This window comes from Parasteatoda tepidariorum, chromosome 11 (genome assembly GCF_982258835.1).
Source record: "Parasteatoda tepidariorum strain Cologne lab strain chromosome 11, Ptep-v5.0, whole genome shotgun sequence".
NCBI lineage: Eukaryota > Metazoa > Arthropoda > Arachnida > Araneae > Theridiidae > Parasteatoda > Parasteatoda tepidariorum.
In genome coordinates, this window is record NC_141765.1 from 39,447,983 (window position 1) to 39,472,366 (window position 24,384).

Genomic DNA, 24,384 nt, shown 5'->3' on the forward strand with positions numbered 1-24,384 from the left:
GTTTTATGTATGGGGAAATAGTAGTTACGTTTGTACCATTTTTTTTTCTTTTTTTAAAAAAGAAGGAATAATTAAGCTAAATTGTATATTGGCGCGCAAAAGCCGATACAGACTTTTGCGCGCGGAAAAGACGCGACAGAAAATTTAAAATTGAGATTTTTACAATTTCTCAAAAAAAAAAATTCTTTTTATACGTTTATTGTAATTCTATTTCAACGATAGATAGAAAATACACTGCTCAAAACGATTAAAGGATTTTTTAAGTCTTGTGTAAAATAATGATATAAGCAACTTTTTATTGTGTAAAATGGAAGAAGATAGTAACAAACAAACAAATGCAAACTTTTCTTAGTTTCAAACTTCGCAGTATGCAAATTTTGAGTTTGACGCCCAAGCGGCAGCGAATTTCATTTGACTTTCAACTTAATGTAAGACAAACAGGAAAAGAATGATCGACATTCAGTAAGCGCGTTGTTTCGATGAGTGCGAAGTCTCAATGAAGTCATTTAATCGAACCAGAAGATTGTAGAGTTGTTAGCCGGTTAGAAGGGGCCAAACATTAGCCGAAGTAGCAGACGCCATTGCAGTTTTACAAAGTGTGATTTCCAGGATCTGGAACAGTTTCTTGGAGACTGGAAATGTAGGCTGAAGATCAGGGCAAGGGCGTAGACGTGCAACAACGCCCAAAAAAGATCGTTATTTAAAGCTAACGGCTTGGAGACACCGAAATATGAATGCCACTCTTCTTCAATAACACCTTCGCTCAGCTACTGGCAACACAGTTTCGACACAAACTGCCCGAAACCGCCTTCATGTTGATCGGTATACTCGCTGATCAATGGTATGTGTCACGTCAACAGCAAGGCACCGTCGCGCTCACAGGGAGTGGGCAACAAAGCATGTGAACTGGAGGAGAAATGAATGGAGCAACGTTCTTTTCTCTGACGAGTCCCGTTTTTCTGTTCATACAGATAATAGGCGTATTTTCATCGGGAGGAAACGTGGCACTAGAAAGAATCCTGCACTCGTACACGAAAGTGTAAGATTTGGCGGGGGTGGGGGAGTGATGGTCTATGCCGGCACCTGTATTGATGGGCGAACCGACCTCCATATCATTCGAAATGTAGCTCTGACCGACCTAGGGATGAGATCCTGAGGCCTATTGTAGTCCCTTACGTTGCAGAAATTGGAGATGACTTCATGTTAATCGTGGTTGTCTAAGGACGATAATTGCAGGCCACATCATGCTAACTTGGCGAATGATTTCCTTTTCGAAGCGAGGAATCATACAAATGGATTGGCCAGCGTGTTCTCCGGACATGAACCCAATCGAGCATGTTTGGGACATTCTAGACAGGCGAATTGCTGGACGCCTACCACCCCCCATAGCTCTCGAAGAACTGGAAAGAGCCCTTTTGGAAGAATGGGATAGAATACTCCAGCCCCTCATTAATAACCTCATTGAGTCGATGTCTCAAAGGTGTTCCACGTTGCTGGCCGTCCGGGGAAACCATACCCCTACTAAAAACAATTTTCTTTTAAGGAAACACGTTTTTTTTTTTACTTTCCTCATATGCACGAATTGTTTTTTTTTTTTCTTTCTTTCTTTCCTTTGTACCCAAATGCTCAGCAAAACGCATTTTTTTCTGCCAAACAAATGTCATTTTTATCGTATATAGCGTACTACCTGTCGATAATGTATCAATTATTCAAACAATTTTCCTGGTGCAAGATCAACCCACAGCCTCAATATCCTTTAATTGCTTTGAGCAGTGCAGTTGTCAAGACCCTTTTCTCAAAATTTATTGGGAAGTAGCCCTTACGTTGGTCATATACGAACTTAATCTTTATTACATTAGTGTCAATACTTAAGCGCAGACCTCTCTGAAAAATAAATACAAACTTAATTCATTTTTGCTAAAAAATCAGGATGTAAATTCTTGCTTTTTCCGAGCTTGCTATTCTTTTACAAGGAACTACTCATTAAAAAAATAAAAAATAGAAATTCGTAGCAAATTCTTTCTAATAAAAGGAGAAGAGAAATAAAGAATTTAAAAACATTTATTTCGAATAATATTCCTAAAATCTAAAGAGAAGTGAGTCAACCACGATTATTTAAGTTTTCTAACCTGGCAAAAACAAAATCAAAAACTCCGTGTTTTCCTTTTTTCACACGTTGATTATGAGATAAAAACTATTTTAAGAGTGAAAAGGGAAGAGGAAAAAATTATCTCTGAGATCAAAAGCACTCTGTTAGAGTAGAGAAAATGCATGTAATGGAAAGAAAACATAAATATTCGGAGAGGCAACAAATCACTACGACTGTTTTTTATTCCCGTCTTTTGTTGCCATTTTGGAATGATGAAGCTCATTCAAAATAATAATAATAATAATTTTATCCATAACAATGAAAATTTACATAATGAGTAATAAAAATATGTTATTTAAAATGCGTTCTTAACGATATATATATATATATATATATATATATATATATATATATACAGTCGAACTCGTTTATAACGAGCTCGGATTTAACGAGAACTCGGATTTAACGAGGGAAATGAGAATTTTTGGTTGGATCAATGTTAAGTCTATGGAACAGAAGTCGCTTTTAACGAGCAAGACCCGGTTTTAGCGAGCAATATTTTTCTGTCTTGCAGTCTTCTTTCTCATCTTTCTAGTCTTTCTGTCTTATCTTTTTTTCAAAATGATAAAGAAATGCTAGGGAAGGGGGTTAGTTGTCATTAAATTAAGAAAAGTATTTAATTAAATTAATTAATATAATTAAAGTAAGTAAGTATTAATTAAATTTTAAGTAAACTCAATCATTTGACCTCCCAAGCCCCCCCCCCCCCTCTTCTGGTTGCACGCCTGTCTTAAGGACCCGTTTATTACGAGCACTCGGATTTAACGAGTACATGTTACTGTCCCTTTGTGCTCGTTATAAACGAGTTCGACTGTATATATATATATATATATATATATATATATATATATATATATATATATATATATATATATTATATCATAATAGATAAATACAAAAAGGACAAAAAGAAAAAAAACGAAGAAAATTAAGAAAAACAATAAGTTTTATTTACTGCGCATAAGCTGCAAGTAAATAGTGCTTTTGAGTGCTCCTCACACTATTGTATTGATATTTTTTGCTTTGACTATATTGATACTATATTAGAAAGCACTCTTTTTGCGGATATAATCGTGTGAGCTGGTGAAAAGATTATGTCTTTTATTTTCCGGACTTTTATTATTATTTTTGTTCCTTTTTTCGGATTTTTTTTTTTTGAGATAAGTGGGTTTAAAGTTTTCATTGCTAAGAAAAATGAATAAGAAATACTTTAGTTTGCTTAAACGAAGATTACCTTCAAGTTGAATTATGACTTGTGCTAGTATTGCTGCTGAAAAGAATGTGTATTTTCATATTTACCACTATTGTAGCCCATGAGCGTGTATATATATATACATATATAAAATGAGGTATAAATGGTAATCTAAGGCCCACTTTTTAAGTTCAAATAGTCTATGTCAATGTCTTAGACCGGGCTCTTTGTTTTACTCTTAAAGTAATCATTATTGTAATTATTTCAATAATAGTTATATTTAAAGATGTAACGGTTAGACGGCAATTTCCTAAGGAGGAATTCTTCTTTACAAGGTCCAAAAAAAGGGACATGATGCACCGAACAATACGTAAAAACAGATCAAAAAGTAAAGTAGATAACATACTTTTATTTTCATAAAATTGAAATCCATAAAATAGTGCAAGTGAATAAAACCAGGTAAAAGAAATCAATACAATATAATTGCGAGATGTAGGTAAAACGGTACGAAAGTATGATATACTTACGAACGTGAATAAAATCGTAAATACAATAAAACATTAACATATAATTTAAAATACCAATAACGCGCAAAAAAGCAAAATGATTTCCCGAACAGCATAAGTAGTACGTAGTTTATTAAAAAAATGCTATAGCGTGTGATAAACTATCGAACATATCGTTTTATATCTGAGTACAGACAGGGTTAAGAGAAAAATGGCAAATGGGGCAGCAGAATCAGCTGAATCGTTACTTTTTGTACCAACATGACTTAGACTCCCAACAAATAAAATATCACATCCATTCTAGTGAAGGAAAATTAAGTGGATACTAAATGACCATTTTGAGACAGCCCCTTATCAACACTTCAAGGGGGAGGGGTGAATAATGAATGGATGCACAAAAAGGTCATCTGTGAGTTAATCGAAAATAATAGGAAACTTTTAGTGAATACAAAACCAGCAGAAAAGTAAACAAAAAAAATTTAAGTAAAAAAAAATATAATAAGTTATAAGCAAGTTCTCACTCCCTCAAAAATAACTTTTTTTCGCAAATTATGTAATTATTAAAGATATATGACGATCAAGGGGAAAAATGATTTATGTCCATGAGAGATGATTCTGAGAAAACACGAATTTCAAGGAGGACAGAGCCAATTTTTCCTCAGCACTGTCCATCCTCACTACGTAATAACTCACAGGGAGAAACGATTTCCATGTCAGAACTTAACAAATTGTAGACTTGTCTAGCAGATTTATTCAAACTTAGTAATTTTCAAAATGCAAAAGATGTCGATCCAACTATTATTTTTGTGAAAAATAGACATAAACCGTTCCCCTTGATCTTCATTTGATTATGCTAAGCAAATTTTCATTAATCGAGTTACTAATGTAATATTAACTAAGTAGATTAGATATATTTTTCTATTTTTGTTATAACTCAACAGGGTTAAATTAGAATTCTCTGAACACTGAAAAAAGCACAAACGTAATTAAATATTTCATCATATTACACATCTCATATATAAAGCGGTACGGACACAACTCGGAAATTTAAATTAGGAGTAATGTATAAAGCAAACACCACAAAGAGTTTCTTACGAGTTCCTCAATTTTTACGAATTATTTATCATTTTTTTACAATTTAATTTTATAAAATTTAAACGTAAGGAATACAGATTCCAAATAGTTTCTGAGAATTCGAACTTTTCCAATAGGTCGTATTCATGATGCATTTTCCAGAAAGCGCACTGTAAATAGTTTTAGTGTTGTGGCAAGCTAAAATTTTTTACAGTGCATGCAGTCACATTTTTATTTACTTTTTCAGTGTTATAATTATCTATTTATTCATTCTTTTGTTTACTAATAACACATATTTTCGTGCGCATTAGAATCAACTGAATGGGTTTATTGCAAAAATATTTCTTTTAAAAAACAAGCACATTTTCAGTAATATATTCACACTAATTCTTTCAAAGAACTGTTATTTTGTCGATTTTATATAATTTTTTACACGATAACTACAGTTCTGAATTTAAAAATGTTTTTAATTTACATCAACATCAAAATTTTTTACTCTGTTTACTCTGTTGTGTCTCTCGCTTTTTTTTATCAATTTATTTTTCTTACAATATTTTTTTCTCTCAAAGCCGTCCAAATTCACATTCTAAAAGCAATAAATTTATTAATAACATAAATATTATGACTAACAGCTCAATTTGTATAAATAAAATGTCCATATAGTCAGTTATTCATGTATAGTCTTAACCATATAGTCAGGTATTCAATGTAAATTTTCAATCTAAATACAAAGTACAATAAATAAATAGTGCATATTTTTGTAGCTATTATGTAGCTATTTTGTAGTGCATATTTTTGTAGTATATTGTAAGGTTACTAGAAATATATAATATTTTTCATTAACCTTTTTTTATCATTTCATAATACCTTAAAAAAATGATGTCTCTCAGTTCACTTCTCCACTATTCTTCACAATAAATTTTCTTATACTGACCACTAAAGGGCCACATATTTTAACCAAATATATTAAATATTGAAATTATAGATCAACTAATTTAGCATCCAAATCAGCTAAAAAGTAACAATATATTTAATAGTCGTCACTACTGTTCTCCACCGTTATTCTACTTTAATAATTTAGTTTTTATTTTATCAATATTAACCCCTCTAAAGACTATTTTTTAGAAAGAAAAAAATATTAACTCAAAGTAGGTTTAAGCCAAATACTATTTTCTAACATTTTGTCCGTACTGTTCCCTTAAAAGCATTTTATGGGGGAGGGACAAAAGTGATTGGTTAGAAAGAAATTATCATTATTTAATAATTTTTAACTGATAATGTAATAAAAAACATTTTCTAAATAAAAACATAATTAGAAAGCAAATCAAATAAACTTCAAGTATCGAAACTTGTCTGATTTCCGGGAGAAATAGAGAGAAACGCTTCAAGTTTCATCGGGCAAATAAAATTCCGTTTGATTACAAAACGAATTTTTTTTTCATCCTACCATTCCTCACTAATGATTCTTTTTCGTATCTTCCTTGCTTAAATATTAATTTGCGAGTCCTAATGCTTTTAATTTTCGACTGGTATTCTAAACATATATATAGTATATATTATGAGCTGTGCCTGCGGGACACTATCTCAAAAATGGTTTCAGTTTAAAATTTTGTGGAAACTAGTCAGATTTTAAATGACGTTCAAAATTTCAAAAGTTTTTCGACCATTATTGAATTGACTAATATAAAATATTAAATAATTATTAAAATATATTTTTTGCCTTTAGGTAAATAAATTTTTAGTGGTGTACAAGAGGTTTTTGATGCTCTTAAAAATTACTCGGGAAATGGCGAAATACGAAAAAATTTAAAATAAATATTCAGTCCGGAAAAAAAATATCTTTATTCAGAGAAAGTACATTTTTGTGGTTGATTTCGTAACTTATAAGTTATCCTAACTAATTAACATATTTAAGGACACTCGTTTAAAACATTAAGATTGGAACTCAGCGCATGAAAATCTGACTAATAGAACTAAAGTTATTGTGGAAATATTTTTTTTCTTACACACACAACATTCCACAGCAATGGAGCAATGTTCATCCGTAATAAAATGCATGCCTTCAAGTTAGAGAAATTTTAGATATCATTAGTTTAAAATGACAGTATGTTTATAAAAAAAAGTAATAATAAATAAACGAATCTATCTTGAATGTATCCTCAATTCCACCCTCGTCTTTTCCCTAGTCTGTCGGGTAAATTTTAGATCCCTAATTAATTTTACTCTATTAATTGAATCAATAAATATTTTTATGCACGTGAACTTAATAAAGCTATGGAATATTTAATTAATGTTGAGAACCACCAGAGCTTTAGAGTGAAAAAAAAGGAACCATATCTCGATGCATATGACTTACAGTAATAAACAAACTTTTTTTTTCAAGCGTCATCATATTTCAACTTAGTATGAGTGGGCGGTCGTATAAGAGGAATCTTTCACAGATAATGTAAAGATAGAAAGGGGATCAGATTTCTCGATTCATCTTAGTCTTAAATTGTAAGGGGAAAGAAAATGATATAACCATTTATTTTTTAAATGATAAGAACATTAAATTAGCTTTCTAAGAATAAAAAATAATTCATACTGCCTTTACACTTCCTTGTTGAATGGCGAAAAGACAACGCATTCTTCATTTTTTTTTTCGAAAATAGAATTCTGTACAAAAATGCAGAATAAATGTCAGGGTTAAATGATCGGTCTTTTTTAGATAGAACTCCTAGACTTAATATGCTTCATCAGCAATTGTGAATGTATCAACTAACAAAAGACTAGTTATTTTGAAAATATGTAATGATCTAAATTTTATTAATTATTTTGAGAAAAAAAATTTGTGAATAAATGAAGAATGAAATTTTTTCATCATATCGTTTAATCAATATTACTCTTAAAATTGGGTTTTATGTCAGACAGTTGAATTCACAGGTCTGGAGCGTCATCTAGTCTAGTTCTTAATTTGATTTTAGTGCATGTATAAACTGAAAATAAATGAGTTGAAATATGGTTCTTGTTAAAATCGAAACAAAAAAGGAAGGAAATAAATGTTGAGAATGGTTATCAGAGAACACATTCTTGATTTTTGAATATGGTTATTTTTCTTCAGTGCGAAATACTAATGAAATTTTTCACAAATGCATATCTTTTTCATACTTCATTTTTTATATTACTATTAGAAAAAACATTGTTTAGAAATTTCTTTCGTTACAAGCATTTCAATTAAATAATTTCATAAAAACATTAAAATAATGGACTATTAATTTGAAATTTTAAAAATTTAATTGCAGCTTCGAAAATTAAAACTAGTTAAAAAGACTTTTTACTCTTGGGACCTCCGTGAACCTTTCGCGGAACGCTAGGGTTCCGCAAAATTGTTTTAGAATATCTTTACATAAAAGTGTTTTAAAAATATCAAAATGCCTTCTAAAACAGAGCTGAGAAATCCTATTTCACAAAATATAGGCATTTTAAGGCAGCTAGCATTTAAATCTCATTTCACAAAATGTAAGAATTTTAAGCGATTCAACCATAGTATTGTGCTGTTTCGAACACAAAGCTCTCAATTCAACTATTGAGTTAATTTGGGAGCCATTTTGATTTGGGAGTCCTACTCAACTATTATTTAGTTCAATGCATATTCCTTTGATTTCATAGCACTCTTCCATCACTGCTTACTGATATTAAAGAATAAATAGCTTATTTTCATCATTTATTGCAAAGATTTAATACAATTTTATTTTAGAAAATTTAAAGTGTACAAATTTCTTTCAGTCGTTATCAATATCGTTAGTTTTGTAACAAAACATACCTATTTCAAATAATAATCTCACATAATTCATCATGAGATGAATTTTGTAAGATCATAATTTTAAATTAAGTAATTTAAATTGTTAATAATTATTAATTTAATCTATTACTTGAAATTATAAAGAAATAATAATTTGAATTACTCATCGGGTAAAAAAGTCGATTTTATTGTCTATGAGCCGAACATCATGAAACAAAGCTATCCCTAAGGAATTCTCGATATCTCGTCACAGTTAAGTTGTTTTTGTGGTCGTCTAGGTTTAAATATGAAAAAATCGAATTGAAAGGAAATAAACGAAGTCCAAGTGAGCGATAAAAAAAGAAAATCAATTAGACATTTAAATTTTGTGGCTTTTGAAAAATAATTCGAATTGCTGGTACTTACTTAAACTTGCTTTACTATATAACCAATATGACAAGCTTTTAGGGCAGATTAGGAACACAAAAACGAAAGGTAAAATACCACAAGTACTGAGTAGAGGGGGAAAAAACTAACATTTGACACAATGATAAGATTTCGCTGATATATTGCTTAGCGGGAAGGTACAAAACCAGATGATGCACAAACGCACTTTAGTGACATTAGTTCTGCCAATAGTACTGTAGAATCTTTGAATCTCTCAATGTTATTTATTTTAAGCTCTAGTTAGTTTTTTTCTCCTTTTTTCTATGAGACTGTTAACGTACAGAAACTTATAGTACATCATTATATTACTCGCTCACCATAGTTATATGCAAAAAAACAAATACACACAATTGAATATTCCATTTAATAATCGAAAATTTCTTTAATAAAAAAAAGAGCAAAAAAATTGCAAAAAATTTAATGAAAAAAAATTCGAAATAATTTAAACAAGTTTTGTCAAATAACTATTGAAAAATATTTTCTTTTCAATTAATTTTAATCAAAAGTCATTTGAAAATTTTAATTTCTACGAATCGTTTTACATATTTCAAATTAAAACATTAAAAATTATACAGACGCAAAAATTTGTATACCTTATTGAATGAATTCAAATCCTTTTCTTATTGGTAAGAATTTTAAACCTTAGAAAGAAAAATATTAGTTAATATTAAGTATGTTTTTTGCCTGCTTATGAAGCGGTTTCATTATGAAACATAATTAACATATCATTCCAAATGGGTCCCTAAAATCGTTGTAAGGGAAAATTCTGTTACTGGATCTCAAGTTATTTTAGAATACTTATTTTTTCTTCGCACTTCATTTAAAAAATCACATCATGTTAATTTACATAATTTTTTAAGTTAAAACTCAAAATTTATAAGGACCTGGACAGTAGCGAGATATGTCTTTATTTTTGGCAACTTTTTATAAAAGCTACAACTTTTCCTTTCATTGTTCATGAAAATTTTTATTTTTCGAAAACTAAACGCAACTTAATTAGACAAATTTTTTAATCATATGAAAACGTCATTCATTTTTAAAAAAATAGTCCAATTTGTGGTTGATCCCCTTTGTAAGAGATTTATTTTGGGCTGCAAATGGCATAAGAGAAGCTACTAGTCCTAATGTTTTTATGCGCTCACGCAGATGGCAAAACTTAGCGGTTTGACGCTTCGTTGTCCTCGCTCCTGTGTGTTACTTTCTAACTTAGCTCTCCAAGTTTTATTTTCTTAAAGACGAAAGCGGATGCATATCTCCTTACTGATATTAGTCTAAGAAGAGCGGCCTGTTTGATAGCCAACGTAAAGAGAGAAAAAAATGCAGGGAAAATGTCTGACCGTAAATCAGGAAGTAAAAAAGCTTCCTATTACAAGATTAACAAATTATATTCTAGATTAGTCTATTATTTAGTCGTATTACTTTAAGTTACTCAGACTTGATAATAAAACTTCCTTGCCTTTCTTTATATTTATATATATATATATATATATATATATATATATATATATATATATATATATATATATATATATATATATATATATATATATATATATATATATATATATATATATATATATATATATAGTTGAAAAACAAATTTGGTACTTATTCTACCGTGATTAAAAAATACACAGGATAGCAACTTAAAATAAAAAGCGTCTATTTAATAGTCAAAAATTTATTTTATCTCTTTCCAAACTCCCCCTTTTTCCAGCAATTTTATGACCTTCAAATCGATAAATGAATACATGACTTTCAAAATTAAGGGGGTGGCGGGGGTTGCAGCAATGTAAATTATGATCCCGGTAGTTTAGTCAGCGGTTTAAAGTTTAATGTTAATTATTATACATTTTGCACACCTCCTCATATCTTGGAAAAATTTTCAAGCAATTTAAAAAAAAAAATTGCACACAATTACAAATTTAGCTTATTAGTCGCTTAAAAGATATTTCAAAGTAAAAAATTATCTTTAATAGTTTTTTTAATATATTTTATTTAATAACAGTCAAAAAATTTTGAATTGGGATGTAAACAAATTTTTACGTTATTTTAAACTTTGTTATTTCTTAAAACAAATACAAAATTTTAATATATTTTCGACTCATATTAAACAAAATGAGATATTAAAAAAAAATTTACATGGAATTAATTATCTTTGGAAAAAGGAATTTTACAATTGCGTGCAAAAAAATTTCGACTAGTTTTAAAACTTCTTGAGATATGCTAAATACGCAAAAAATAAAAATAACAAGAGGTCCTAACTTTCGATTATTCTCCTACCGAAATTATTGGGACTATCTAACCAGATTGCGGCTGCCCTCCAAAGCCGCACAATCTGGATGGTCAAAAATTCAAATAAATTAATAAAATTTAAGGTGGGAGTATAATAACCTGTATAACATACACGAACGTGCGAAAGCCGTTTCCGGAAAATTTTTCACCATCTCGCAATTTTTTTTTACTTATACTAAAAAATTAAAGAATAAACCTTCTCTTCAAAGAAAGTTTGTCGTTTTCGAATTCCAGAGGGGAAAAAATTCGTTTTTACGTTTTTTTCTACCAATGCAAATGCGATTTAAAATTACATTCACATGATTTAAAATCACACATCACGATTCCTATTTCCGCGATTTAAGATCATGCATCGTGTTTCGTAATTTCACGATTTCATATCAAATATCGTGCTTCGTATTCACGCGATTTAAAAGCCGCAATTATGATTCGTGTTCAAGTGACTTAAAAATTATATATCGGAATTCGTATTCAAGTAATTTTAAAATCAAACATCGATATTTGTATTCGCGTGATTTAGAAATCATACATTAATATTCATATTCACGCAATTTTAATAAATATATAAAATCTCGTATCGATATTTTTATTAAAACGTTGATATCATTCTGTGGATAAATGTTTCCTATATACACTTCTTTCTTTCTTTAATTTCTGGCATTTTTACTATCATTTAAATAATGTTTTTGTAGATAACAACTTTGGATTTCTTTTTTCAGCTTTTTTACTGAACTCATCTTCGTGGTATGAATAAATACCAGAGTTCTATAAAAATTAAACATTAAAAAAAAAAAATCTGTGATTTTCTACCGAATTTTGCCAAAATGAGGAGGCAACGAAGGGATTGGAACTAAGTAACAAGAGTTAATCAAAGCGAGCAGAAAGTTTTTCTTTTAACTCTGGTGGGGAAAAAATCAAGTTGTTTTAGATAAGGTTTAAAAATCAAACCATTAAATCTATTTAAATGAAACTTTCGAGATATATATATATATATATATATATATATATATATATATATATATATATATATATATATATATATATATATATATATATATATATATATATATATATATATTAGTAAACGCTTTGAAAAATTGAAATAATTATTAAGTCCACTATTTATTAGAAGATAGTTCCACTTCATAGCACACACATATATATATATATACCGGGGGTGCTTGTGTGTGGGTGTACATACACATATATCTTGAATTCTAGTCAAAAATTTATTTAAAAAATACACAAAGCAAAGAAGTATTTCAATTTTGGAGAAACAAAAACTTTATTGAAATCTGTAAAATCACTAATAAGGAAGATCAAAAACAGTTTGATTGCCTGAAACAAATTATCCCTGTTGTTGAAACAAACTATGTAAAAGTATTATCAAATAAATAAAAAAAATTAACACAAACAATTTAACTTACCTCTTAAAGTAAAGTCCCAAAAATGAGTCATTTGTTTAAACGCGAAGTTTACATTTAGAAAAATAAAATAACCAACATAAAGTCTATCAGCAATCCGAATCAAAATAAACGAAAGTCTCAATTGAAGCAATACTCCTCCAAACTGATTTCATAGCCAAAAATTGCCATTAAAATGTATAATTATTACCATAATTCTTATATAATTAAACATTTAACTTCTGCAAATAAATTTCGTAATCCCAAATTATGAAAAAAGATTTAAAAATGAAGTATACGCAAGACATATCCAACTTCGATGAAAAATGAAGACTAGGATATCTGATGCATTTGTAAAGGGTGTGAGGGGCAATCCATAGGGTTGTGGTAACATATAATGAGAATCCGCCTACAAACCACAGGGAAGGGTGAAAACACAGTGAAGAAAAATAGAGGTAAATTCTATTTTTAAAGACTAAGGTGATTTTTTTTCTTCACAGAGGGGTGCATTAGAAGATGGGTTAGCAAACGTGACACCGCTGACATTTAATATCGTAAAACAAATTAAGTGGGTTTTCAAAGCATTTGTATTTTCAATCATTTTAACAAATGAAATTAACACCCCCAGAAGCTTTGAAAGGAAATCTGATAGGTGTAGAAAATAAAAATAAAAAATATCAAAATATATGCTCATCAATTAGGTGTTTCATAGTTGCCTTTGAGATATTCTAAACTTATTCTTAAAACGTTTTTAAGGCTACATCGTTACATGTTTCATTATAAAGTCTGCAGAGCAATATCGCAATATGCCAACCTAACTTACAACAGGTGAGACTCAAGAATGTTAAAATTGATTGCAACATTCTGTGTATTTTATAATAAATTTTTCGAAAAAGTTGCTGAAATTGTATCTGCTTAATTAGTGGTTAAAATATGGGCTACCCACAGTATTTTAAAGTTTGAAAATGCTTCCAATTCAAATAATCAGCTTTAAGTGTTTTAATTACACATAAAAAATTTTAAAATAACTTTTTAGAAAAAGTTGCTAAAATTATACTTGTTCACTTGGCGGTTAATATATGGGGTACCCGCACCCATAATACTTTCAAGTCTTAAAAATGCTATAAACAAAAATTCAAATACTCAACAATGATGAAAATTATGGACATTGACTATTTGTAGAAATCACACACATACATGTTCTCTTGATATGTGTCCCTCTAAACTTTATGATAGGCCATATTCTTCACACGAAGAATTGCACCGATGAAAACAGGAATGAAATATCAATCTCAATTTAAGGCCTGGAGCAAAGAATATTTCGAAGGTATTCCTTTTTAACCTTTTAATTACTAACTACAATTTTTATATAGAACAAGGATCTCTTTTCAAAACCCTTAAAGCCCCCAACTGGTTTAAGTTCTAGAATAAGTTGATTTCTCACGAACTACAACGAGATCTTTCTACGATAAACTCAGTAGGTACGCAGAATAAACAAGCTTATTATGAAATATTGAACTTAGAAAACTCATTATAATCTATAATATCTTTTGCTTTGCTTATACTGTACATATGCATATCGTTGTAATGTGAATGCGTTAGTTCAGTTTACGCAAAACGAAATAGTATTGGGAAAGCGACTAAATTATGTTGATCAATAATATTTTAGTAATTTTAATTGATCTTACTAGAATTAATACAAATTAGTTCATTAATTATTAATTCAATTTATTAATTTATTTAAAAAAGAAGAAATTAAGAAGAATTACAGGAGACTAGTGAAATCTTCTCAGCAGTAATTTTTAGCTTTTCACGCCTTTTTTTTTCTTCTCACTATTACTGTTTGTTTTATAGAGTAAACAAGCCACTACCTTAAAAATTACGAGGCAACCAGCTTCTTATTGAAAATTTATTTTGTGCATAGATGAAATTAATCTCAGAAAAAATAACAAGAAACGGGGCTAAAATTTCTATTTGTTTGGTGTAAGACCATCCTCCTAGTATTGTATTTATAATTCTTTGGAGAAGGGGTGCATAAACCTGCGGCCCGCCAGCTCTCGATGTGCGGCCTACGGCCTGAACATAAAAAAAATATATATATAAATTTCTGAGTTGCGCATTTAAGTTTTCGACGCCAGCAATCGAATTAATAACTCGCTTTTTTTGGTGGTAAATGCTAAGAATTTCCCAAGTTTAATAAATCCCAATATTTTTAATATGACATAATTACGATGCGTGAATTTCGAATTTAAATAATCACTTTTGAAGCTTTTTATTAGCTTCCATTTTGTCGTAAATCCAAGCTATTTTTCCATCGTTTTTCGGCACTTACGCTACACTCATTACTTACTTATCCTCTACGTGCCTTTGGGCACTTAAGGCCTCTAGCATATCCCTTCAACGCCTCCTGTCTCTAGCAATAGATCTTGCTCCCTCCCAGCCAGATATTCTACATTCTTTTAATTCGCCCAAAAACATGCGCTGGATGGTAAGTCTGTGTCTTCCTCTTGTTCTTTTACCATCAGGGGCCCATGTAAGCGCAACAGATGTAATTTTTTCTTTGGGCATTCTAAGGATGTGTCCGAGCCAGCTCCATCTTCGTTTTTTAATTTCATCTTCTATTGTTTCTATTTTAGCTTTCTTTAATAGATTTTGATTTTATACTTTGTAGGGCCAGAAAATTTTAAAAATAAATCTTAAATATTTGTTTTGAAAGGTTTCTAATTTTTGTATTTCGATCTTAGTCTGTTTCCAGGTTTCTGCGCCATATAATAGTACTGCTCTAACAATAGCTTTACGCTACACTCATTACCACTTAGTTTTGAGAATACTGATATTTTTAATACGTATTAATAACACACTCGAATCGCGTATTTAAATGTGCACTCTATTTGTACCGATTTCATTGCAAATCAAAGTTTTTTTTTTATTTCTTTATTATTCTTTCAGTGTCCACAGTGTTCTGAAAATCCGGATATTAACTTCGTTTATATTATCTGTTGATGCATTATCGTTTTTGAAAATCTCGATATTACATTTTATTTCACTATTAATCTAAGTAATTTTCTATTTTTTTTACAGTAATTGCTAAGCTTTTTTGCACAGAAATTTTCCATATTTTTAATACAATATTATTAATGTTTGGCAAGTTTCGAATCGCGCATTTTAATAATCACTTTGGACGTACCTTATTTGTGCCGATTTCATCGTCAATCCAGTTTATTTTTCAATCGTTTTTTTTTTTTTTTTTTTCGTCTTCTTTTATAGTTTTCCATTTCCAAAAGTTTTTTTTTAATAATTTCAATATTTTTAATACAATAATATTACAACACGCAAAATAAAATTCGGAAGTGGGTTTTTAAACTGTTTACTGTTTTTAACTTTGCTTCCAATTTTATGTTGTTTAAAAAAGCGCTTAAAAAACCGATTAAAATGTAACATTCATAAAATATTCCTTAATTCACTAAATTTATATGTCCTAAGTTAAAAATGAACTGGAACAACTACATCCCAACTGAATGTTGAATCTTATTTTGAGCTATAAATGCCTCTGTTTTGTTTTAAATCATTTTAGATCCCATGAAATTTTTTAATTAAAATATTTCATTTGCATTTACATTTCTCAGAAAATTTTTATTTATTTTCTTTCATGAAAACTACAGTTAATTTAAAATAAGCCTTTGTGTCCCGGGATGAGATAAAAAGCCATTGATTTTTCCTCATCTTTATTTATATATATACAATATATAAATAAATACCAAACTCTCTCTGATACTTTTCATAAGAAAAATATTTCCTTCTTATCAAAAAAAATATATATATGTATATATATATTCTTTTTTTGATAAGAAGGAATTTTTCTTTTAAATAAAAAATATCAGTTCGGTATTTTTCAGCTTTGAACGAATTTTAATATTTAAAAAAATTTAACTTTACGCTTATATATTGTGATTGTGACAATATATTACTGCAAATATGTTGACTGATAAAAAGAATTGCGTCTAAAACACCGATGATTACATTAAAACAATCATCATTGCTGTCAGCATGACTAAATACTTCGGCATGCAGTCATTCATTACTTAACCTGCAGTACAAGTGGCTCTTCATTCAAAAAGGTTGGGCACCCTATTTTCATTTCTATTATTTTATGCTTCACATTTCAATCATTTTTTACAAAACCGTATTTTATGTATGCAAACTTCATATTATATTTTTAGCGTAGACTCCTTTTTTTTTTTTTTTTTTTTTGCTGATAGGGTCCTGTTTTTGTGATTAAGCGAAGAAAAAAAATTATTGTTTTTCTGAAAAGAAAAAAAACTCAAAAACGAGGCTTTTCAAAGAGTCAAAGCATCAAAATTAAATAATGTTATCTATTCCGTTTTTAAAGAAAAAATTTCAACGAAAGCCCAATTTTTAAAATGAAACATACTGTGAAGGACCCGTTTTAACGATAAAATAATTGGAGAAAAGTTCATTAAAGGATCCAAATTTTTCCAAAGTAGACCCCAACATTAAATTAAATTAAAACCACTTTTGGATGCTGTTAGTTTTGGATATTTATACAATTTTACCCATGAATATCTAAGTTAAAAAAATCTTCTAGAAAGTATCAAGGAATTTGAAGAATTTCTCTAAATTATTAATTAAAAGAAAGAAAAAAATGTTTCCCTCTGTATAATTTTTTCTCTGATTTCTGCTAAAATTTGTAATAATTGTCAAAATCATCAATCCTTCATTCACACTCCAAACAGTAAATTTGCATTTTTATTACAAAAAAGAAAAGAAAAAAAAAGCTTTTCTTTTTTTAAATTAATGTATACCTAGTTCAGAGATTTTCAAAACATATTTTAGTTATTTTATGAACAAAGTTTGTCTTTAATATCTTGCATTAAGAAGAAAGTTTCTTAAAAAAAATGAATAAATATTATTTAACAATATAATAGCATGAACTAATCTTTCACTCTAAAGCATAGGTTCCCAACCTTTTCTAGATTACCACCCACTTAAAATGCTCCTTACAAAAAAAACAAACAATAATAACAATAAAAGTAAATAATTAATAAAATTTTTTGCCTTATTTTAAGTCTTTTAATATCTTTTTTTATGATACACTTATACAACAATATCATTATGTTAATGAAAATGTACCTAATGACCAATTTATATTGGAAAGGCATTCATTAAGTCAACAACCTGAAATTAATTGTATTTTATTAAATAAAAGAGAAAACACGTGAATTAAATAAATAAATTAACTTACAAATATGCAAATAATATATTGAAAATATACACTTAACTTTTTGTTTATATTAAACAAGGATAAAAATTTAAATACTCTAAATTTCTCGAATAACAAAATTTCTAACTTTTTTCTTTTAAAAAAATACATAAGTTAAGAGAAACTATCAGTCATTCAGACAAAACACACACAACACAGACACAAGGGGAAAGTTTCAAATTCATACAAAGATTATTGCCCTGCTCAACTTTAAGTATTTTCTGAGTGGGTATTACAAACCAAAAAATACTTAAAGGTGGTATTTTAAATTTAATAGTTTCAATATCCATAAATTTCAAATATATGACAATCAAAATAGGAAAATTTGTAAACATAAGACTATTTTTAAATTCAATTACTATATAGTAATATCTGTAAATTAATGGCCACAATTGAAGCGACTGGTGATTTATATTTCAAGTATTGTTTTGGATATATTTAGTTTTTTTTTTTGCTTTAAAATTAGAATTTTTATCATGGTTTTGAATATTATGTATGAATTTTAGTGTTTTAAAAATTTTTTATCAGCCTAACACTTTTCAATTTTTCTTAGTACTAAAGCTCTTTGTATTTATGGATTAGGGAACTTGTATATTTTTTCAATTACTGTCTCGCAGTTCCTAGTAAGTAAAGTATCATAACCACTTTATTTCACAAAGTTAATTAAATAGGGTTAAAAAAAAACTTTAAAAAGTTCAAAATTGATGCGAAAAACTTTTGAGTTATTTCATTTTATTATGTTTTTCATTAGCATGATACAGCTTCTCATTTATCAAATTGGCAACTGATTTAAGTCTTGAGGGTGACTTTTTATAGAGATACCAAAATCCCTTCTGGGCTATACAATTGTCACACCTGAGAATAGACAATTTATTAAAAAGCATGCTCATAATATTATGGGTGGGTACTTTTGACCCTCAAACTCATTAGCTCTACTCTCACTTTGTGTACATTTTCATGATTGACTAAGCAGTTTTGATTTAGCCATCGTGTGGTCCTGAATCGGAAAACCTAACTAATTTCAATGTTATCATGTATAAAATATTCTATTGCAGAAAATTTAACTACAATATGCAGCCAGTTTACAGTGATTTCCCAAACAAACTGATGGATCAAAGAAAACTTTCTTAGATAGAACAAAATCATTTTAGCCATATCTTTTAAATAATAGAATAAATTTGAAAACTTAATATTATAATATTACAACCACAGAAAACATAAGATTCAAGCCAAAGCTTCATTTAATAAGTTCAACAGCACATACTAAGCTATTAAACCTGCGTGACCATTGGAAAATCAGTTTGTTGCTATATTTGACAAATATCGAAAAATTTGTTGCAATACTGTTTCTTAAAATTTGCCTTATCTACAAAGCTGGGTATATTACAAAGTTCTAGAATTGAGCATTAAGAAATGCACATTAGCTATATAGACTGGTAATCATTTTTTGCTGATAATAAAATATCATAAAAAAGCACAGAATGATTCTGATGACTAAATGCTTAATTCTGATATAAAACATTCAAGTTAAAATTATGGAATTTTGGATTAAGTAGTTAAACTGAAATAATCATGACAGGGACAAACCACAATGACTTCGCATTTGTAAGGAATTGAACTTATTCATGTTGAGAAAAAAAACTGAAGATAGTGATGCGAGCAATAAATAAGCAAAACCCTAACCATCTATAACCCAACTGAGTAAGTATTAGCTACTACCACAGCAACAATTCATCTACATTTGAAGAATGTAAAATCACAGACCAATTGATTTCAAAACATAATCATTTTTTAATAAAACCTCTCCATATAATACAAAATTTTTAAAATGCTTAATTAAATTAAATTCCTACTCAATAAATAATATCATGAATATTTAAAATATTTCCATAATAAAACTATGAAATGTATATAATATTTGTAAAGTAAATCCATGTACTTTAAATAAAAAAAATAAAACAAAATCCGAAAAGGGTTAGAACTGAAAATTGTTATCAGACGTAAAAAATTTTAAGGAAAAAAATTTAAAATTAAAAAGTTCTTACCATTTTTCTTAAATGATCCAAAGCAACCGGATCCCCAACCAGGCATCCTTCTTTTAACGTTTATTCAAATTATTTTAAATAAATAGTTTGTTATTCAATATTTATTAGCTGACATAATTGGATCATATCATACTTCAGATACTATTGTCAGAACAGACATTACCTTCTAAAAAAATGTTTACAAAAAATTGCTCATTAAAACTTCTTCTTTTATAAAAAATCAAAATTCGAGCCGAATTCGGGACACAACAGAAAACAAACAAATAATGTGAACGAGAGTTTCTCAAAACAAGAACAGAATTCATCGAACGCATGCGCACTCTCATTAGAGAAAGTTAAAAGTCAAAACAACACAAAAGCTACTATGTACAAAATTCTAAACTTCAGCAAGCGCGAATTTCACATTTAATAGGACAATAAATGTTTAAAAAATTATAAGGCGGTGAGTAAATACAATAAAAATTGTTAAACGAAACTCCCATGCAAAACAGTCTGCTTATTTACTTTTTGCTAATGTGAAACCGGTAAAAAATACATCATAATTTTTTGCAAGTAGAGGTTACGATTTTGATTCTCTGTAACAACACTGAGGGCGCCATCTAGGAGGGACAACGGTTCCATGTATTGAAAAAAAATGTTGCATTGATACGATACGATTGCAGTATTGTGCGAAAATACCTATTTTGTCAATGGTGCTGCCATCTCGTTACGATTATTTCAAATAAACTTGAAGTATCATGCTAAAGAAAACTAGGTTTTAATGCTACTAGCATGTTAAATTTTTTAATTTGTCAAACTTTTTTTTGGAAAGATTATATTTAAGTAGATAGAAAATAATTTTTCTAATTATGTTGGCTTTTTGCTAATTTGAAATTGTAAATTAATCCTTCATGATGACCAAACAGAACTAACTGCTAAGTTTGAAAAATATTAATTTGCTAATTTAAATTATCTTAACACTTGTTACTATACTTCTTCCCGATGTATTTCTTTAATGTCTGTAATGTATTTCTTTAATCCCGATGTATTTTCCCTATGTATTTCTTTCGATGTCTTTTGATAAAATTCTGTTCTTATTTTAAATAATAAATAATCATATAAATTTACTTATTAACTCAGTTGTATGTATCACTGCTAAGCAATTAACAGTAAAAAATAAATATTTAGTTTATTTATAGGTTATTTTTAGTTTAATATTTTTATTAAGAACAAAATATATAAACGTGATTTGCTTGTAAAATTAAAATAATTTTGAATATAAAGAACTGAATACAATTTCAATATTAATAATTCAATTTCACTAATAATTCATACTAATAATTCCATTCTAATCATTACAAATTTAAAAATTTTAAATATTTTTCTTCAAATGGACAGATTTTTGCCAAAATGGAATTTTTTTTTCTAAATTAAAGAATTTTAGTAAAACCTTACTTCAAAATTATTAATAACAAAAAGAAAACTAGAATAATTTTTTTCTTCAATTTATTAAATTAAAAAAGAGATGCTGCAGTTGTTTATGCAATTTTGAAATGTATCAAAGGTAGTAAACTATAAAGGAATTAAAATATTTAATTTAAAAATATTTTTATAATTTTTTTTATCTAAATTTAATTTAAGTATGTATTCGAATATATAATTTAACAAATTTGAAATTAATAAATATGTATATATATAAATGCAAAATAAGCGTTTAGTACTTGATTTATAAATTTAAAATACCTTAAAATATATTGCGAAATAAATGCTCCAGTGCCATCGCAAGAAATTGAACTCCCGACTTCTAAGTTTGTAGGCTCGATTATAATTAACTTTAAATTTCCTTCATGTCTGAAAAAATAAATCACTATACTGTAATTTTAGAAAAGGCATACTAAGGGTATTAGGTAGTATATACTTAGAATACTCAGCTCTAATATTATTTAAATGAAGAAATTAAGGATTGCAAGTCTTTGATTACCATGTTAAGAATTGGAACATGCTATGAAAACATGATAACTCAGACAGACTATTCCAATTACCGGTGCTACGAGTGGAGTGTAGAAATGGTGCGCAGCTTTTCGGAACTATTTTGGCATGAGCAGTTTGTCTTGTATAATATGTCATTGATTTTCATCAATATTGTAAAAAATATTTCTTTAAATTCCAAAATGCTTAATTATGAGTTTCGCTTTTACATGTGTTAGGTTACGATTTTTATGGCATTTTTTGTCATCTTACGAAGTTAAACTTATAACTTCTTTTCGCAAATTTATTATTGCCTTAATTTTCTTTTTTGTTTTGTTAATGAACCAAAATTAATAGAATGAGACGAAAGGGCTGTTTAAGTTATTCATGTTGGTCCTTAGCAAAGAAAATAATCAAAAATGTAAACGCGAAATAATAATAATGATAACAATAATGCATAGCTTTCTTTTTTAAAGTTATTTTAAGGAGATTTTTCCTTAAAAAAACTCTTTAACAGTTAAAGACTGCGTGATTATCCGCTTCTTTTTTGCAGAATAATTTTTTTACAATTATAACATACATTTTTCAAACCTTTTGAAAAAAAAGAAGTGGGAAAATGTCAGGAGTTGCAAACTTATATAAATGCGAAAAAAAAATCTATTTCTACTGACTCATTACAGAGAGTACAAAAACGCGCGATTTACTAACCTAATCCAATAACATTATGTACTCAATTTGAAATAAAAACATTATTGATTATCAGTAAAAGTCACAAACTATCACATTTCTTATGTGTGAGAATGTAGGTAATTCCATAATAGTTTCGAATTCATGAATTTATAAAAGGTTTTTATTATTAATAACGTTAAGATGTAATTAAAAATGTTCTATGCACGTAATATTTTGAAAACGCAGTTTATAATTTAACTTGGGCCGGGATAGCCTGGTCGGTAGGGCGCTGGGCCCATGTCCGAGAGTTCGTGGGTTCAAACCCCGCCTGCCTAAGACTCCCCGAGTAGTAAACGGCGACTGATGCACGTTAAATCTGTCGAGTTGCAAAGTCCTCTATGTTCCCATAACAAATCAAAACCTCTGGGGGTACTGAACTGGAGATCGATCGTTCTCTGATTCAGGTCAAAATTACGATCTGTGGATGAATGAATGGATGTATGAATGGGTCCACCCTATAAAACGGACTGTGACGTGTGTGTGGCTGAAGACGAATTCTTGGCCATGGGATGGCGACACTGAAACAACAAGAAACGCACACTGTGCTTTCAATTTGCTCGGTTTTACCAAGTAGGCTTGCCCGTGTGGCAAGCAGCATTAGAAACAACAACAACATAATTTAACTTTATAATTACTCAATTTTTCATATTATTACAGTTTTGTGAAACCTAACAACAATATAAGTGAAGTGAGTTTTATATAAATTTTAAAAAATAATATTGAGTAGTATGACAAAAATTAGTGCTTTGCTTCTCTTTGAAAATTGATTACTTAATAACGCACAATATATTTAAATGCTGGGTGCATGAGGCATTAATAGTACTAAGAATTCATAATAGTCTGAGAAGAATTCTAAGGAAATATCTAATCATTCATATGAATAAAAAAAGAATCCTCATATATTGTACAAGAATAAAGACTTAAATAAAACAACTGCTGTTTGTCTACAGGCTTGACTGCTACGCGTTGAGGGTAAAAATGATTGTAACAGGCAGCAATCCAAATGCAAATGATAGGAAATAAATAATAGTCAGTTAAAAAGTTATTGCCCTTATTTTGCTTTTGTATTTCAGATAATGTATTTTAATACTGCAAGTGAGAATCCAGTTAAAATTACATCCTTTTAAAATTTGTTTAGTTATAGATCGCGTTTTTTAACCAATTACATTCTAATTAAACTGTTACTGATCAAATACACAACAATTGCACTATTCCATATTATTTTTTAATTAATTTTTAGTTATTATTAATTTCCTTTTGTTTGCTTTTTATATATTATATATTAATAAAAATTATGCATTAATCTTTAACGCACTACAGTCAGACCGCCAAAATAACAATTGTATAGTTCCAGCTTAAAGATAATTAAAATAACCAACATTTTGCGACGGTCGTGTCTCTCAAAATAAAGTTCTTTTTCTTTTTATTGTCTTCAGGATCCTGAATAATTCATTCGTAAAGACAGGGTCGGACTGGAAGTTAGAGGCCCAGGAGTCCAGGGGAGAACTTGAATTCAAATTCCTTGAAAGAATCAAATATCCTTATTTTTTTAGAAA

The 24,384-nt window shown here is 28.7% G+C and overlaps 1 protein-coding gene across 1 annotated transcript in view; it reads right to left on the minus strand.

Moving 5' to 3' along the window:
• Positions 1-20,741, minus strand: part of LOC107456641 (glutamate receptor-interacting protein 1) — a 57,458-nt gene extending 36,717 nt beyond the window's left edge. Inside the window, exon 1 of the mRNA XM_016074550.4 lies at positions 20,153-20,741. Within this exon, the coding sequence (XP_015930036.1) occupies positions 20,153-20,198 (46 nt within the window). The 5' untranslated portion in view covers positions 20,199-20,741. The remainder of the gene's footprint in view (positions 1-20,152) is intronic.
• Positions 20,742-24,384: the final 3,643 nt, after the last annotated feature.